This window comes from Carcharhinus amblyrhynchos, chromosome 9, assembly GCF_965287045.1.
Source record: "Carcharhinus amblyrhynchos chromosome 9, sCarAmb.v2.hapA, whole genome shotgun sequence".
Lineage (NCBI taxonomy): Eukaryota > Metazoa > Chordata > Chondrichthyes > Carcharhiniformes > Carcharhinidae > Carcharhinus > Carcharhinus amblyrhynchos.
The window spans coordinates 7,503,102-7,520,232 of record NC_137332.1 but is presented as its reverse complement, the minus strand read 5'-3'; the positions used below and the strand labels follow the sequence as shown (position 1 = coordinate 7,520,232).

Here is a 17,131-nt window from a genome sequence, read left to right as displayed (position 1 = left end):
TATTGTCCCTTGGCTGACATTAACACTGCAATGAAGTTATAGTGAAAATCCCCCAGTTGCCACACTCTGGTGCCTGTTCGGGTACACAGAAAGCAAATTTAGCACGACCAATACACCCTAACCAGCACGTCTTTTAGACTGTGGGAGGAAACCGGAGCACCCGGAGGAAACCCACGCAGACACGGGGAGAATGTGCAAACTCCGCACAGGCAGCAGCGGCCCAAGTCAGGAATCGAACCCGGGTCCCCTAGCACTGTGAGGGACCAGTGCTAACCATAGTGCCGTTGAGGTAAAGTGAGTCAAAGTGGGAAGGTGGGATCAGACTATTGAGTTGGATGATCAGCCAGGATCATAGTGAATAGCAGAGTAGGCTCGAAGGGCCAAATGACCTCCTCCGGCTCCTATTTTCTATGTTTCTATGAGACTTCTTCAAAGCAGAATGGGTTAACCAAGAAATTGCCATGCATGAGGCTCATTCAGCACAGTTCCGCCATGTAACCCTGCACAATGCTGTTGGCGATCTGAGCTAACAAGTTGTAGCATTTACATGGAAGTTTAATGTATCCTAAAATTCAATTCGACATTCAATTAACAAAATAATTGTTTGGTGGAGCCCCGAAGCCTTGTTTACGTTGTAGCTGTAAATTATAAAGCAAATTTGTGAGTGTTTTTTTTCCGAAAGAGAAGTTGGCAAATTACTCCCAGGCCTTCACAAAAGCCTGTCTGTGATTCTGCGAAGGAGTTTGAATGCTGGCAGCAAGGCGATCAAAAGAAGACTCTTTGAGCTATGATTACTGCTTCCCCCCCCCCACCCCCTTGTCACCTGGGGCCAGAGGAGCGTGAAGAGGAAGGAGGCTAATCGCAGCCTCTGGAAATGCAAGCGGTTGAACTTAGAACCAGGAGGAGGTCACTTGGGCCTTTGGGCCTGTACTGGACCATTCAGAGAGATTGTGGCAGACCTACGACCCCACTCCACATTGGCCTCTTCGCCCCAGCCTTTGGCTGCCAAAATATTTGAAATGAAAGGTTGGGTTCCAGCGTTAATTGCAGTTTGAGTTCCAAGCTTCTGCCTGTACAAGTTTTCCCTCATTTCGTTCCTGAAAGGTCTGGCTCCAATATTTTGCCAGTGCCCTCTAGCCCGCCCTAAACCTCCTCAATGAGTGGAAATAGCTTTTCCTAATCTCCTCTATCTGTTTCCCGTAATATTTTGCAAACTCCAATCAGATCACCCCTCAGCCATCTAAATTCCAGGGAATACAACTACAGTTTGTTTAATCTTTCACTCCAGTTTCAATCTTGGAGCCCGTTTATCATTCTGCTAAATCTATACTGTGCTCCCTCCAGGACAAGTATATCCTTTACCAGGTGTGGAGCCCAAAACTGCTCCAAATGTTGTGTATAAACAGGGCTTTGTATATCTGAAGCAGGATTTCTAGCTCCTTGTATTCTATTCCTATTGAGTTTGGGCCTTTCACATTCTTTTCTCTATATGCCTGTAACAGTTTATCAATCTTTGGTCACGGACTCCTACGTTTGAACCTCTACTGTTTCTAGTTACTTACCATTTAGAAAGTTCCTGGTTCAATTTTCAGGCCCAGTGCAGGGATTGAAGTTCACAGATCGAAATCCCTACAGTGCAGAGGAGGCCATTTGGCCCATCGAGTCTGCACCAACTCTCTTTTCAGCCCCTCTCTTCTTGAGGGGCTGAAAATAGATAAGTCCCCTGGTCCGGATGGGATCTACCCTAGGATTCTCTGGGAGGCTAGAGAGGTGATTGCAGAGCCTCTGGCTCAGATCTTCAGGTCGTCATTGGTCTCTGGTGTAGTCCCGGAGGATTGGAGGATAGCGAATGTTGTCCCATTGTTTAAGAAGGGGAACAGAGACTTTGCCGGGAATTATAGACCGGTGAGTCTTACTTCTGTTGTGGGCAAGGTTTTAGAAAAAATTATTAGGGATAGGATTTATAGTTATTTGGAGTGTAATGAATTGATTAGAAATAGTCAGCATGGTTTTGTAGCAGGTAGGTCGTGCCTTACTAACCTTATTGAGTTTTTTGAGAAGGTGACCAAAGAGGTGGATGGGGGTAAGGCAGTTGACGTGGTATACATGGATTTTAGTAAGGCGTTCGATAAGGTTCACCATGGTAGGCTTCTGCAGAAAATGCAGATGTATGGGATTGTGGGTAATCTAGGAAGTTGGATCAGGAATTGGCTATCAGATAGGAGACAGAGGGTGGTGGTGGATGGTAAATATTCATCATGGAGTGCAGTTACGAGTGGTGTGCCTCAGGGATCTGTTTTGGGGCCACTGTTGTTTGTAATTTTTATTAATGATCTGGATGAGGGTATAGTTGGGTGGATTAGTAAATTTGCTGATGACACCAAAGTTGGAGGTGTGGTAGATTGTGAGGAAGGGTGTCATAGTCTGCAGGGAGACTTAGATAGGTTGCAGAGCTGGGCCGAGAGGTGGCGGATGGAATTTAATGCGGAGAAGTGTGAGGTAATTCACTTTGGTAGGAGCAACAGATGTGTCGAGTATAGGGCTAACGGGAGGACTTTGAATAGTGTGGATGAACAGAGGGATCTAGGTGTGTGTGTACATAGATCCCTGAAAGTTGGGAATCAAGTAGATAAGGTTGTCAAGAAGGCGTACGGTGTCTTGGCGTTTATTGGTAGGGGGATTGAATTTAGGAGTCGCAGTGTAATGTTGCAACTGTACACTACTCTAGTGCGGCCGCACTTGGAGTACTGTGTGCAGTTCTGGTCCCCGCATTACAAGAAGGATGTGGAGGCGTTGGAGAGGGTGCAGAGGAGGTTTACTAGGATGTTGCCTGGTATGGTGGGGAGGTCCTATGAGGAGAGACTGAGGGATCTAGGGTTGTTTTCGTTGGGAAGAAGGCGGCTAAGAGGGGATCTTATTGAAACATATAAGATGATTAGGGGTTTAGATAGGGTGGATAGTGATAGCCTTTTTCCTCGGATGGAGAAAGCTAGCACGAGGGGGCATGACTTTAAATTAAGGGGGGGTAGCTACAGGACGGATGTCAGGGGTAGGTTCTTTACCCAGCGGGTGGTGAGGGATTGGAATGCCCTGCCTGCTGCAGTTGTAGATGCGTCTAGTTTGGGGGCGTTTAAGAGATCTCTGGATAGGTTTATGGACGAAAAGGGATTGGTATAGGCTAGTGGGTCATTGTTTTTGTAACTGGTCGGCGCAACATCGTGGGCCGAAGGGCCTGTTCTGCGCTGTAATGTTCTATGTTCTATGTTCTATGTTCTTTGGTTGTTGTAAAAACCCACCTGCTTCAGTAATGTCCTCTGCACCTCCTTTAAAACCTCACTTTGTTGACCCAATCCTTGCTCACGCTCTCATTTGGTCACATAGTGCAGAAAAGGCCCTTCGGCCCATCGAGTCTGCACGGACAATAACTCCAGCTAAAATCGCACGAATCCCATTTTCCATTGTCCTATACCCTTGAAGTTATCTTATAAATGTTTCAAGTGATCATCCAAACACTTTTTCTTTCATTCATTCATGTGACATGGATGTCGCTAGCTGGGCCATCATTTATTGCCCATCCCTAGTTGCCCCTGGAGGGCGGTTGAGAGTCACTCACATTGCTGTGGCTCTGGAGTCACATGTCACGCCAGACCAGCTCAGTACACAGCAGATTTCCTTCCCTAAAGGGACATGAGTGAACCAGATGGTTTTTTTCCAATAATAGTTTTATGGTCATCAGTAGATTCTTAATTCCTGATACTTGTTAATGAATTCAAATTCCACCATCTGCCATGGCAAGATTCGAACTTGGGTCCCTAGAATATTAACTGAGTTTCTGGATTATTAATGATAATACCACGAGGCCATTGCCTCTCTTTTTAAAGATTGTACGGTTTACATCCTCCACAACCTTCCCAGGAAGTGCCTTCCAGCTTCCCATCCATTTTTGGGTGAAAAATAAATTACCAAACCCTCTGTGAATCTGTTGCCCCTTACCCTAAAATTAAACTTCCTTGTGATTGAGCCTTGAACAAAGGGGAATAGCTGCTTCCTGTTCACCCTGTCCATACCCCTCATAATCTTATAAAACTCAATCAATTTTCTCCACTGGCTTATAATTGCTTTTTTTCCTGAATGTCTTGTGAAGCTGTGGTGAGGGTGGTGAAGAAGGCATTCAGCATGCTTGGTTTCATTTATCAGAATATTGAATACAGGAATTGGTACGTCTTGTTGAAGTTGTACAAGACATTGGTAAGACCACACTTGGAATACTGTGCACAGGATACTATTGAACTAAAAAGAGTGCAGATTTTCTAGGATGCTACTGGGACTTGATGGTTTGAGTTATAAGGAGAGGCTGGATAGACTGGGACTTTTTCTCTGGAACATAGGAGGCTGAGAGGTGATCTTATAGAGGTCTATAAAATAATGAGGGGCAGAAATCAGCTAGATAGTCAATATCTTTTTCCCAAAGGTAGGGGAGCCTAAAACTAGAGGGCATTGGTTTAAGATGAGAGGGGAGAAATGCAAACAGGTCCAGAGGGGCAATTTTTTCACACAGAGGGTGGTGAGCGTCTGAAACAAGCTGCCAGAGGTAGTAGTAGAGGCGGGTACAATTTTGTCTTCTAAAAAGTAGTTAGACAGTTACATGGGTAAGATGGGTATAGAGGGATATGGGCCAAATTGGACAATTGGGACTAGATCAGGGATTTTTAAAAGAAGGGTGGCGTGGACAAGTTGGGCCAAAGGTCCTGTTTCTGTGCTGTAAACCTCGATGACTGTATGGGCTCGAACAGGCGCGAAAACATGATAAAGTCGGGTGTGAGGCTACTAACACGATCCGCGCCCGCATCCGGCGTAGCTGGCCAGTTTACTGAGACCCGGGAATGGCCGCGTTTCGCGCCCGGAACGAGCGCAATAGCGATTTAAATGTATTTGCATGCATTTAAATTGAATTAATGAACTACCCCGCCCAACTGTATCCGCATTCCCCCCTTTACCTCCGCGTTCACCAATCCGGAACCGCGCCGTAATGGACCTGCTGAATAAAAGTCTGAATCGGGCGCTCCAGCTGCTGAAGAGGCGAGTTCAGAACTTCCAACGGCTCCCTGACTCAGATCAGTGGTTGGGGGGGGGGGGCTGCAGAGGGAGGCGGGATAGATCGTTCTCTGGCTTTGGGGGAGGGGGAGGTGGGGGTGAGGCCAGATTGTTGTTGGGTGGGTGGGGGGGGCAATCGTTATCTGGTGGGGGGTAGGGCCCACTGTTGTCTGGTGGTGGGGGAGGGCTCATCGTTGCCTGGCAGTGGGGAGGGGGTGGAGGGCCCAGCGTTATATGGTTGGGGGGGTGGGGTAGGGCCGATCGTTGCCTGGTTGAGGGAGGGGGTGGAGAGAGGCGGGTCAGGTCATTCTCTGGTGAGGGAGTGGAGAGGGAGGAGGAGGCAGGTCAGATGTTCCTCTCGGTTGTGGGGGGGGTTGGTAGTTGGGAGGGGTGTTGGTGAGTGAGGCCAGATCATTCTTGCGGGGGGGGGGGGGGGGGGGCAGGGGGGGGGTGTCGGTGGAGTGAGGCCAGATCATTCCCTGGGAAGACTGGGGGGAGTGAGCCCAACTCATTCTCTGGGGAGGGGGTGGGCAGGGGTGGCGTGGATGAGGGATGCCGGACTGACGTATCTCTGTTTGGGGTGGGGGGAGGCCTTATCGCTCCCTGATGGGGGCAGATGGATCTCCAGTTGGGGGGGGGGGGGGGGGGGAGTGGTTCTGCTGCCACTCTGCAGGCGATCAGTGGGGAGGGTGGTGGGGCGGGGGGTGCGGTTTCGTTTGGGTCTGGATAGCAGGGGGGCCAGGTGGGTGGATAAGGGTGAGAGTGATGTCTGTGGGGGCCATCGCTCTGGGGCCACTTCCTCCTCTTTCTGTGGCGCGGGAGCGATCTGATAGCGGTGCGCTTTTTCATATTTGTTTCTAACCGCGCGTGTGCAGTTCAGAGCTCTGATCAGACCGTCAGTGTTTCGGGCGCACTAACCCTCGTCCACAGCGCGAATGGGACCTGCGATTTTTTTTCAGGCTTAGTGCATCAGGGAGCACCTGAAAGCAGATTTCCAAGTTAGATCTGAATTGCACCCAGATTCAGCACTAAAATGAAAATGGTAAAATCAGGTTCTATGACTGTATGTGCATCCGGAATGTTTCTCTGGGCAGAGACTCACTGAGGTTAGACTCTTAGCCCTGAGAGGGGGCTTGAGTTCCACTTTAACCACTTTAGCATAGAATTCAGGCTGATGCTCCAGTGTACTACAGAAGGAGTGTCAAACTATCCAAGGTGCCCCCTTTTGGATGAAGTATTAAACCTTCTCAGGTGATCAGGATAAATTCCACAAAACTATATCGGTGAAGAAGCTCTTGGCATGTTTGGTTTCATTGGTCAGAACATTGAATGCAGGAGTTGGGACATGTTGTTGAAGTTGTACAAGATATTGGTAAAGCCACACTCGGAATACTGTGTGCAGTTCTGGTCATCCTATTATAGAAAGGATATTATTAAACTAGAAAGAGTGTAGAAAAAGATTTACTAGGATGCTGCCAGGACTTAATGGTTTGAGTTATAAGGAGAGGCTGGATAGACTGGGACTTTTTTCTCTGGAGCATAGGAGACTTGGGGTTAATCTTATAGAGGTCTACAAAATAATGAGAAGCATAGATAATAGTCAACATCTTGTCCTAAATGTAAGGGAGCCTAAAACTAGAGGTCAGAGGTTTAAGGTGAGAGGAGAGAACTACAAAAGGGTCCAGGGGGACAATTATTTTACTCAGAGGATGATGAGTGTCTGGAACAAGCTGCCGGGGCAGCAGTAGAGGCAGGTACAATTTTGTCTTTTAAAAAACATTTAGATAGTTACGCGGATAAGATGGGTATCGTGGGATATGGGCCAAACACGAGCAATTGCGACTAGCTTAGTAGTAAAAGCTGGGCAGCATGGACAAGTTGGACCAAAGGGCCTGTTGCCATGCTGTAAACCTCTGCTGTAAACCTCTGTGACTCTTAAGAGCGAGAGAACGCTCTGCTCATCCACTGGACAATCCTGATTCCACCATAAGCATTATGGACAGCTACAAAAACAGAAAGAGAAAGAGTTGGAAAAAGCCCAGCAGGTCTGCTGGCGGAGAGAAAATAGGGTTAACATTTCGAGTCCATTTGACTCTTTCTCTTCCTGTTTTTGTTTCAGATTGGAGCATCCGCATTATTTTGCTTTTATCAAACAGCTAATTCGCGCATGGCCATCTTGGTGTCCGTGAGAGCTTGCTGCATGCGATTTGGCTGCTGTAATTCCTTACATTACTGGTAATTTCCTACATTACCAGAGACTACACTTCAAATAATACTTCACTGGCTGTAAAGCGCTTTGGGATATCCTGAAAAGCTTTTTCTCTCTCTCTCTCTTTCTTTAAAAGCTGGATGATGTTGTTAAATGTGCAAGTCTGTTCCGAAAGCTTCACAAAGGCATAAGGGAAACAGATGCTGAATTAACAAGATGTCTGGAAGTTTGAGGCAAAGCTTTGTCCACGAGGCTGCCATAGCTCAGCTCGGACTGAAAGTTTCCACTGTCGGAACTTGTGGTCGTGTGAAGTCTCTGTTGGATGTCTTGCAGTGCGCAGTGTGTCAGAGCGACTGAGTGACCAGACTGCCTGCCTGAAACCTGCTTTCAATTTCCAACCAGTGGTGACCGATGTAAAGTGAAGGAACTGCTGAAATTAAATCTGGATGTTAATCCAAGCTGCTGGGAAGGAGTGTGGAGTAGAACACAACCAAACACAACTCAAACTGGGAGGGCATTTTTAGAAACTGCTCCTCTATGCAAGATATCCAGACCCGTTGAGATTACAGGGGGCAGCATGGTGGCACAGATACTACTATGCCACTGTCGCCCACATCAATACTTCCACTCTACCCCGATCAGGTTACGAGTCAGCTCGCAAGAGGGGTTTGGGTAAAAAAGGCCCTTCAGCCCACCTGATCACACCCTCCTCTCAGACAAACTCAACTCTCATACCATTAATTGAGAATGGCACTGCATTTTGAGGCAGGGATATGTTTTTTTTTCAAGTTTAAGTTTATTTATAAGTCTCACAAGTAAGCTTACATCTACTCTGCAGTGTAGTTACTGTGAAAATCCCCCAGTCGCCAAACTCCGGCTCCTGTTTGGGTACACTGGAGGGAGAATTTAGCATGGCCAATGTACCCAACCAACACGTCTTTTGGATTGTAGGAGGAAACCCACACAGACACGAGGAGAACGTGCAAACTCCGTACAGACAGTCACCCAAGCCGGAATCTTGAACGTGGGTCCCTGGCACCCTAAGGCAGCAGTGCTAACCACTGTGCCACCGTGCTGCCCTTGTGCCACTGTGTCACCCTAAATCCTGGCCAGCCAGTGACACCCATGCCCCCTGAACAAATAAAACAAAATGTGGAGACACTTTATAGCCAAGGTGGCCAAGGGGCTATTTAATAGACATGTTCAGAATTACAAAGGGCTTTGATGGAATTAAGGAAGAGGAACTTATTATTTGGAGATAGATTGTAACCAGAGGATTAAGGTTTTTGATATTGATTTGGTATTGATGGGAGAGAATGTTTTATGCAGTAAGATCTGGTGGTGATCTGGAATACACTACCTGAAAGGGTGGTGGAAGCAGACACCCCCCCCTCACATACAGTAGGACATACAGCGCTAGGGACCTGGGTTCGATTCCCAGCTTGGCAGTCTGAAAGGTGTGCTGGCTAGCTGCATTGGCCATGCTAAATTCTCCCTCATTGTACCCGAACAGGTGCCAGAGTGTGCCAGCGAGGGGATTTTCACAGTCACTTCATTGCAGTGTCAATGTACTCATACTTGTGACACTAATAAATAAACTTAAAAAAATACTTTGCCCTTTCCCCAGGCATTTACCATGGCTAATACACCTAGCCTACACATCTTTGGACAGTCAGGGGCAAATTAGCATGGCCAATCCATCTTTGGACTGTGGGAGGAATCCGGAGCAGCAGAAGGAAACCCATGCAGACACGGGGAGAATGTGCAAACTCCATACACAATCACCCGAGGCCAGAAGTGAACCCGGGACCCTGGCGCTGTGGGGCAGCAGTGCTAACCACTGCGCCGCCGTGTCGCCCAGTGATATAAATTGTAACGACTGTTTGAAATTTGACATTCTTGCATTTGTCCTGTGAAGAGCAAGATGAGAAGCCATGACACCGTGGCTGGAATTTTACCGGCATGTCAGCCCCGATTCCGGGGGCAGGCTCGGAGAACGGCTTTCTCCCGCTGGCCTCGGGTGGGATCGTGCGAAACTTGGGCAGACGTGCCGGTAAAATACTGCCCCATGTCTCTCCCTGCGGCAATGTACTTTCAATTAAATGAAGAGCTGGGTGTGGTGTATAAGAAGCAGCTGATCTGATTATCACCCCTTTTGGTGCTGTGGCCAGGAGTTAAACTTATCTCTTTGATTGCACACATGTGGTACATCGGCAAGAGAAGGTTTCTGGGAACGGGGAGACGTGGTGAATATTTTAACTCTTTTTTCCCATGGATGTGGGCGCCGCTGGCGAGACCTGCATGTGTTGCCCATCTCTCGCTGCTCTTGGGAAGGGAGCGGTGAGCCACCTCCTTGACCTATTGCGGTCTACGCACTGACTCTCCATCCCCACCACCTCACCACGTCACTGCAGACCAAGAAATCTCAGTCACTCCACCCTGAGCTTTCTAACCTCAAGCCATACCTCTGTAATTGTGGCCACGTTCCACTTTTGCCATCAGTCTCCCTTTTCAAAGGCTTTTCTTTTTCTGAAAATTCATGCAAAGCACCATTCCCTCTGTGTGTTTGAAAGAATCCTGTGCAGCGGCTCAAGCCTAAAGCTGCTTGGTGTTGGGTTTACTTTCTGCCCAATTGCGACATGAATATTTCAGTCCCCCTCCTGGCTCCATACCCCTGAAGGCTTTGCGTCACAAACTCAGTAGGCCAACGCCTCCCAGTATCAGAATCAAGTGATACTTCCTCACGTCTGAGTCCATACAATCATAGGATCCCTACAGTGCAGAAGGAGACCATTCAGCCCATCGAGTTTGCACCGACCCTCCATCTTACCCAGGCTCGATAGTCGTAAACTGCATATTTACCTCACTAATTTTCCCCAACCGAAACATCTTGGGAAGCCAAGGGCCAATTTAGCACGGTCAATCCACCTAACCTGCACATCTTTGGAGTGTGGGAGGAAACCCGAGCGCACGGAGGAAATCCACACAGATACAGTTGGGGGGGGGGAGCGTGCAAATTCCACGCAGTTACCCAAGGCCAGAATTGAACCGGGATCCCTGGCACTGTGAGGGAGCAGTGCCAACCACTGTGCCACAATGTCATCCTTGGTTGTTCTCAGACTACTAGGGCGGGATGTTACGGCCTCGCTCGAAGTCGGTGAGGATTACTGGTCCGCGCCAACTCCAAGGCAGGCGAGGTGATAAGAGTTCTGGCCCAGGTGTGCGTATATATTCCAGAAAGGCTGAATAGCTTTGAGGGGCTCAGTGGTCAACTCTTCACGATTTCTATGACATCGAGCAGGAGCACTGGCTATATAATTTTTTTCTCTTTGTTCGTCCACCCCGACCCAGGGACTTTGAGATCAGTCGTACCCGTCCCCCAGCCGTGCCGTCGGGCCCTCGCTCCCATGAGCTAGGATCGTTAGTGAGAATTGTCGTTTCTATTTTTGACATTGTCGTTGCAAAAATCTCGCCGGAAACAAACATTCCCGCTTGTGTTTTTCAGGCTTCAGCCGAGCTGCCTTGCCCTTTGGGCTGGTGAGGAGGGAGCTGTCCTGTGAGGGCTACCCCATCGACCTCCGCTGCCCCGGAAGTGATGTCATCGTGATCGAGAGTGCCAACTATGGTCGGACGGATGACAGGATCTGTGACGCCGACCTGTTCCAGATGGAAAATGTGCAATGCTACCTCCCAGATGCCTTCAAAATCATGACACAGAGGTACAATGCCATCACTGAACCCTAGCATTTGTACGTTGCCAGTGAACTGTCTGAGGCACCGTCCTTATGACTTGGTTAGTTGTCATGATGTGGAGATGCTGTCGTTGGACTGGGGTAGGCACAGTAAGAAGTCTCACAATGCCAGGAATAAACCTGTTGGACTCTAACGTGATGTTGTGAGACTTCTTACTGTGCTTACTGCAGTCCAACGCCAACATCTCCACATCAGGTTAAAGTCCAGCAGGTTTACTTGGAATCACAAGCTTTAGGAGCATTTTTCCTTCATCGTGTAAGTGAAGGAAACTCACCTGATGAAGGAGCAGCGCTCTGAAAACCCGTGATTCCAAATGCACCTGTTGGACTTTAACCTGGTGTTGGGAGATTTCTTATTGGTTGGTTGTGTTTTTACCCCTGAAATTCAAAGGTCATGGATTCAAGGCAAAATCCGAGGTGATATTCCCAGTGCAGTGCTGAGGGAGCACTGCACTGTTGGAGGAGTTGTCTTTGAGATGAGATATTAAATCAAGACCTGGTCCGTCTTATCGACTGAATGTAATAATTCCCATGGCATTGTCTCGACATAGGAACAGAGTAAGGCCATTCAGTTTCTCAAGGCCATTCTGTCATTCAATAAAATCATGGCTAACCTGTAGCCTAACTCCACGGACCTGCCCTAGGCCCATACCCCTTGATGTCCATGCTCAATAAAAATGATTTAAACCTCACAATTGAACCAGCGTCCACTGTCGTTTGAGGAAGAGAGTTCCAAGCCTATACCACTCTCTGTGCCGAAGTGTTTTCTAACGTCTCTCCTGAACAGTTTGGCCTGAATGTTTAGATTGTGGCTCCTGGCTTTAGAGCCTTCAGCTACTGGAAACAGTTTATCCTTATCCACCCTGTCCTTCCCTGTAAACATTTTTGAAGGAAGTGTAGAAGCATTTCCCCGGTTGCCTTGACAGCTATTTGTCTTGGCAGAATACAAAAGCAGGGATACACTGCTGTGGCTTTATCAGTGTCTGGTGAGACCACATTTAGAATACTGCGAGCAACTTTGGGCCCCGTACCTCAGGAAGAATGTGCCGGCCTTGGAGAGGGTCCGGAGGGGGTTGAGGAGAATAATTCTGGGAATGAAAAACGTGATGTATGAGGAACGTCTGAGGACTCTGGGTCTGTACTCGATGGGGTTTAAAAGGATGAGGGGGGGAATCTCATTGAAACTTACAGAATACTGTAAGGCCTGGATAGAGTGAACGTGGGGAAGATGTTTCGATTAGTCGGAGAGACTAGGACCTGAGGGCACAGCCTCAGAGTAAAGGAGCCTTTAGAAACGAGATGAGGAGGGTTTTCTTCAGCCAGAGGAGGGTAGTGAATCTGGGAAATTCGTTCATTCAGGAGGCTGTGGAGAGCAAGTCACTGAGTATATTTCAGACAGATATAGATAGATTCATGATTAGTAAGGGGATCAAAGGTTACGGGGAAAAGGCGGGGAATGGGGTTGAGAATCACATCAATCATGATCGAATGGCGGAGCAGACTCAATGGGCTGAATGGCCTAACTCTGCTCCTTTATCTCACTGGAATAAAGGGACAGTTTAGAAGATTTAGCTCCCCACAATGTGCCAGTCGAAGGCTTCACCACAGCTACTGACGCAGACTAACATGGCTTGAATAATTATTTGGAAAAGGACATCATTGAAAGGGAAGGACTCCCGATGGAGAGTTAACGCAAAGGAGGGAGTGGTCTTCACCATAATTGGCCTTAATTGAATGGCGGAGCAGACTCGATGGGCTAAATGGCTTAATTCTGCTCCTATATCTTATTTATCCCTCAACCTACATGACTGAAGCGACTATCTGATCAGCATTTCATTGCTGTTTGTGGGAGAATGCTGTGCAATAAAGTGCATGCTGAGTTCTTTTCTTCTTTGCATCAGCGACTATACTTGGAAAAGTGCTTAATTGACTATAAGATGCTTGGAGGTCATGGAAGGTGCTAGATACATTCAATTGCATGTTGTTGTATTCAACTCCAACAAGATTGTGAGTTGGATGAAGGAGATGAGCTATTGATTTTTGCTAAATGAAGTCAGGCAGTCTCTTTCGAAGGATAGAAAGGGATTGTTTGGCACGTTGGAGCTTATAATTATTTACAGTTATTCTGTCTTAGTATGCTTTCAAAGTTAATAATTCTCACAACGGTTTCCCAATACGTCAAATGTGAAGAGCTCGGTCGGGGATGGGCTATCTCGCTCTTTATTTCTCGATGTCTCCGCAGGAACATAGAACATAGAACATAGAACATTACAGCGCGGAACAGGCCCTTCGGCCCACAATGTTGCGCCGACCAGTCTTATTTTTAAAAAAACATTGACCCACTAATCTAAACCACTCCTTTTTCGTCCATAAACCTATCCACCAATCTCTTAAACGCCCCCAAACTAGGCGCATTTACAACTGAGGGTTGTGGCCACATGTTGTGACATTGGGCAAAGGAAGCAGTTCTCAATTTTCTCCCCTCAGGCCCTCAGAGAAATGAATATTTCTCATCGGTATTTACTGTTGAGAAAAGCATGGATGTTAGGGAACTTGGGGAAATAAATAGTGATGTCTTGAGGAGTGGACGTATTACAGAGAAGGAGGTGCTGGAAGTCTTAAAGAGCATCAAGGTAGATAAATCTGCGGGACCTGATGAGGTATACTCCAGGACATTGTGGGAGAAGAGGGAGGAAACTGCGCGTCCCCTAGCTGAGATATTTGAATCATTGATCGTCACAGGTGCCTCAAAATTGGCTAGTGGCAAATGTTGTGCTTTTGTTTAAAAAGGGCTACAGGGAAAAGCCTGGGAAATACAGGCTGGTGAGCTTCACGTCTGTGGTGGGTAAGTTGTTGGAAGGTATTTTGAGAAACAGGATCTACAGGCATTTAGAGACACAAGGACTGATTAGGGACAGTCAGCATGGCTTTGTGAGTGGAAAATCATGTCTCACAAATTTAATTGAGTTTTTTGAAGGGGTAACCAAGAAGGTAGATGAGAGCAGCGCAGTTGATGTTGTCTACGTGGACTTTAGTAAGGCCTTTGACAAGGTACGGCATGGTAGATTGTTGCATAAAGTTAAATCTCACGGGATCCAGGGTGAGGTATCTAAATGGATACAAAATTGGCTTCTTGACAGAAGCCGGAGGGTGGTTGTAGAGAGTTGTTTTTCAAACTGGAGGCCTGTGACCAGCGGTGTGCCTCAGGGATCAGTGCTGGGTCCACTGTTATTTGTCATTTATATTAATAGTTTGGATGAGAATATTGGGGGCATGGTTAGTAAGTTTGCAGATGACACTAAGATTGGTGGCATAGTGGACAGTGAAGACAGCTTTTTCCAATTCCAGCGGGATCTTGATCAATTGGGCCAGTGGGCTGATGGAGTTTAATTTAGACAAATGCGAGGTGATGCATTTTGGTAGATTGAACCAAGGCAGGACTTACTCAGTTAATGGTAGGCGTTGGGGAGAGTTATAGAACAAAGAGATCTCGGGGTACATGTTCATAGCTCCTCGAAAGGACAGAATGGCGAAGAAGGCATTCAGCATGCTTGGTTTCATTGGTCAGAACATTGAATACAGGAGTTGGAATGTCTTGTTAAAGTTGTACAGGACATTGGCAAGGCCACACTTACCAATACTGAGTGCAATTCTGGTCACCCTATTATAGAAAGAATATTATTAAACTAGAAAGAGTGCAGAGAAGATTTACTAGGATGCTGCTGGGACTTGATGGATTGAGTTATAAGGAGGGGCTGAATAGACTGGGACTTTTTTCTCTGGAGCGTAGGAGGCTGAGGGGTGACCTTATAGGCAATGGTATGGGCAACTAGGGATGGCCAATAAATGCTGGCCCAGTCAGTGACATCCATGTACTGCAAATCAATGAAGAAAAACACCAGCATCTTTCTAGGGAGTTGCTCAGCTTTTTCCATGTGGGAAGAATTCAGCTCTGACCATTCTGAATCCCAGCAGCACAAATTTGTCTTCTTTTTAATATCCTTTCTTCCAAAAGAAAAAAAAGTTATGCTCATTAACGGGGTAATTATGCAGCATTGAGATGGGGGGGGGGAAATGTTCCATGTTAATGGACACACGCAGACAATGAACAGAAAGTGGACTAATTCAATAAGACATATATTAACGTTAAATGCTTTTTGGTCACTTGTGTAATGGAAACGCAACGTTGCTCAGCCCCTGGGATATGTAGATCTGATTTGAAAATTGTGACAGTTCTGAGCGATTCTTCACTTCAGGCCTCTTAATTTGGATGGAAAGATTATTTAAAAAGGACTACCAAACTCTTGAGCGATCCAGATTTATACCCCATTACCCGGTGCCAGCACAGTGCTGCGTTTATAGAGTCCGACAGAGTTCTGCCAGCTCTCCCCTGCAGTACATCAATGTCTGTCAAACAATGCGATCTGTTTCATCTTTTTCAGTTTTGGCACAAAGCACTTTTTAGTGCAGTTAAACATTAAGGAATTAATTTAGAATACGTGTCTGAATGCAGCTTGCATTCTCAGAGAATCCCATGGCCGCCACATCCAATCCCATTTTGAAGCAGAAAACCACACGTGGTGGGACTTGACGCTCGTTTAACTCTTTCCTCACCTCACGTGTACCCCCCAACCCAACTACTTCCCCTCCCGCCTCTTCTCCTTGCTTGTGGCTGGGGGGGGCTGGTGGGTATTAGCAGGGGTGGGGTGTTGCTACTGCCTCACCCCAGATGGCCATGCCTGACTGGACTCATGGTCCCCATGGGGTGGTCCCAGCACTTCCTCTGTGCCCCAGGCAACCAGGCCCTGGGGGCACATCCTCCACAGGGGAGGGGACGGCACGGTGGCACAGCGGTTAGCACTGCCGCCTCACAGCACCAGGGACCCAGTTCGATTCCCAGCTTGGGTCACTGTCTGTGTGGAGATTGCACATTCTCCCTGTGTCTATGTGGGTTTCCTCCCACAGTCCCGAACAGGTGCCGGAGGGTGGAATTTCACAGTACCTTCATTGAAGTGTTAATGTAAGCCTTGTTGTGACTAATAATAAATAAATTAAGCTTTAAACAAGGCCCCCAGTTTTTAATTTTAACTTGAGCGTAAGGCGTCGCAATGTGGCTGGAATATTTAAACGTTGTAGGGATCCAATGATTCGATATGAAAGCAAATTGCTATAGATGCAGAAACGCAACCAAAAGAGAAAATGCTGGAAAATCTCAGCAGATCTGGCAGCATCTGGAAGGAGAGAAGAAAAGAGCTGATGTCTCGAGTCCAGATGACCCTTTGTCAACGCTGAAAGGCAGAGAAAGTGGGAGATATTAACACCGCAGGGTGAGGGAACAAAAGAAGAGTCATAGCAACAGAAACCAGGGGAAAGGACCACAGAGAAAATAAAGAGTGGGAATGGCCAAATGGCAAAGAAGCTAAAATGAAGATGTTGTGGGGGGGGGGATTGGAATGGATGGGACTGAGGTAAGATTTAGAAAAGGGAAAGCAAAGGGGGAGAAAAGGTAAGGGAAGGGGGATAAAGTAGAGGGAAAGAGTTGGGGGGAGGGGCGAAGAAAAATGAAGAAAGACATTAAAGAAATAAAAGGTAGAGAACAGTAAAAAAAAATTAAACAAAATAAAATGAAACAAAGGGGTCGAGGTCCTTTCCCCTGGTCTCTGTGGCTAAGACTCATCTTTTATTCCCTCACCCTGCTATATAAATATCTCCCACTTTCTCTGCCTTTTAGCTTTGACAAAGGGTCATCTGGACTCGAGACGCCAGCTCTTTTCTCTCCTTACAGATGCTGTCGGACCTGCTGAGATTTTCCAGAATTTTCTCTTTAGGCTCTTATGATCCTATGATCTAAGCCAGTTTGACAGGGGAGAGAATAGAGCCAACGTTTTGAGTCAGGGTGACCCCTGAGGGTGACCCCAGCTGGGATTTTCCAGCATTTTCTGATTTTGTTTCAGATCCCAGCATCTACAGTGTTTTGCTTTTACCGTCAGTGTATTTGCACAGATCTGCCATGTTGATAGCAACCATGTTAGCAGAGAGAATTTAATGTATTTTCAGGACATGTGTTTATGATTAG

General features: G+C 47.1%; 1 protein-coding gene across 23 annotated transcripts in view; it reads left to right on the top strand.

Moving 5' to 3' along the window:
• The window catches only part of adgrl2a (adhesion G protein-coupled receptor L2a), a 732,161-nt gene that overhangs the window by 484,366 nt on the left and 230,664 nt on the right, over positions 1-17,131 (top strand). For all 23 annotated transcript variants that reach the window (XM_080195115.1, XM_080195117.1, XM_080195135.1 and 20 more), the window contains one exon: positions 10,809-11,022. In XM_080195115.1, coding sequence (XP_080051241.1) covers positions 10,809-11,022 — 214 coding nt within the window. The remainder of the gene's footprint in view (positions 1-10,808; positions 11,023-17,131) is intronic.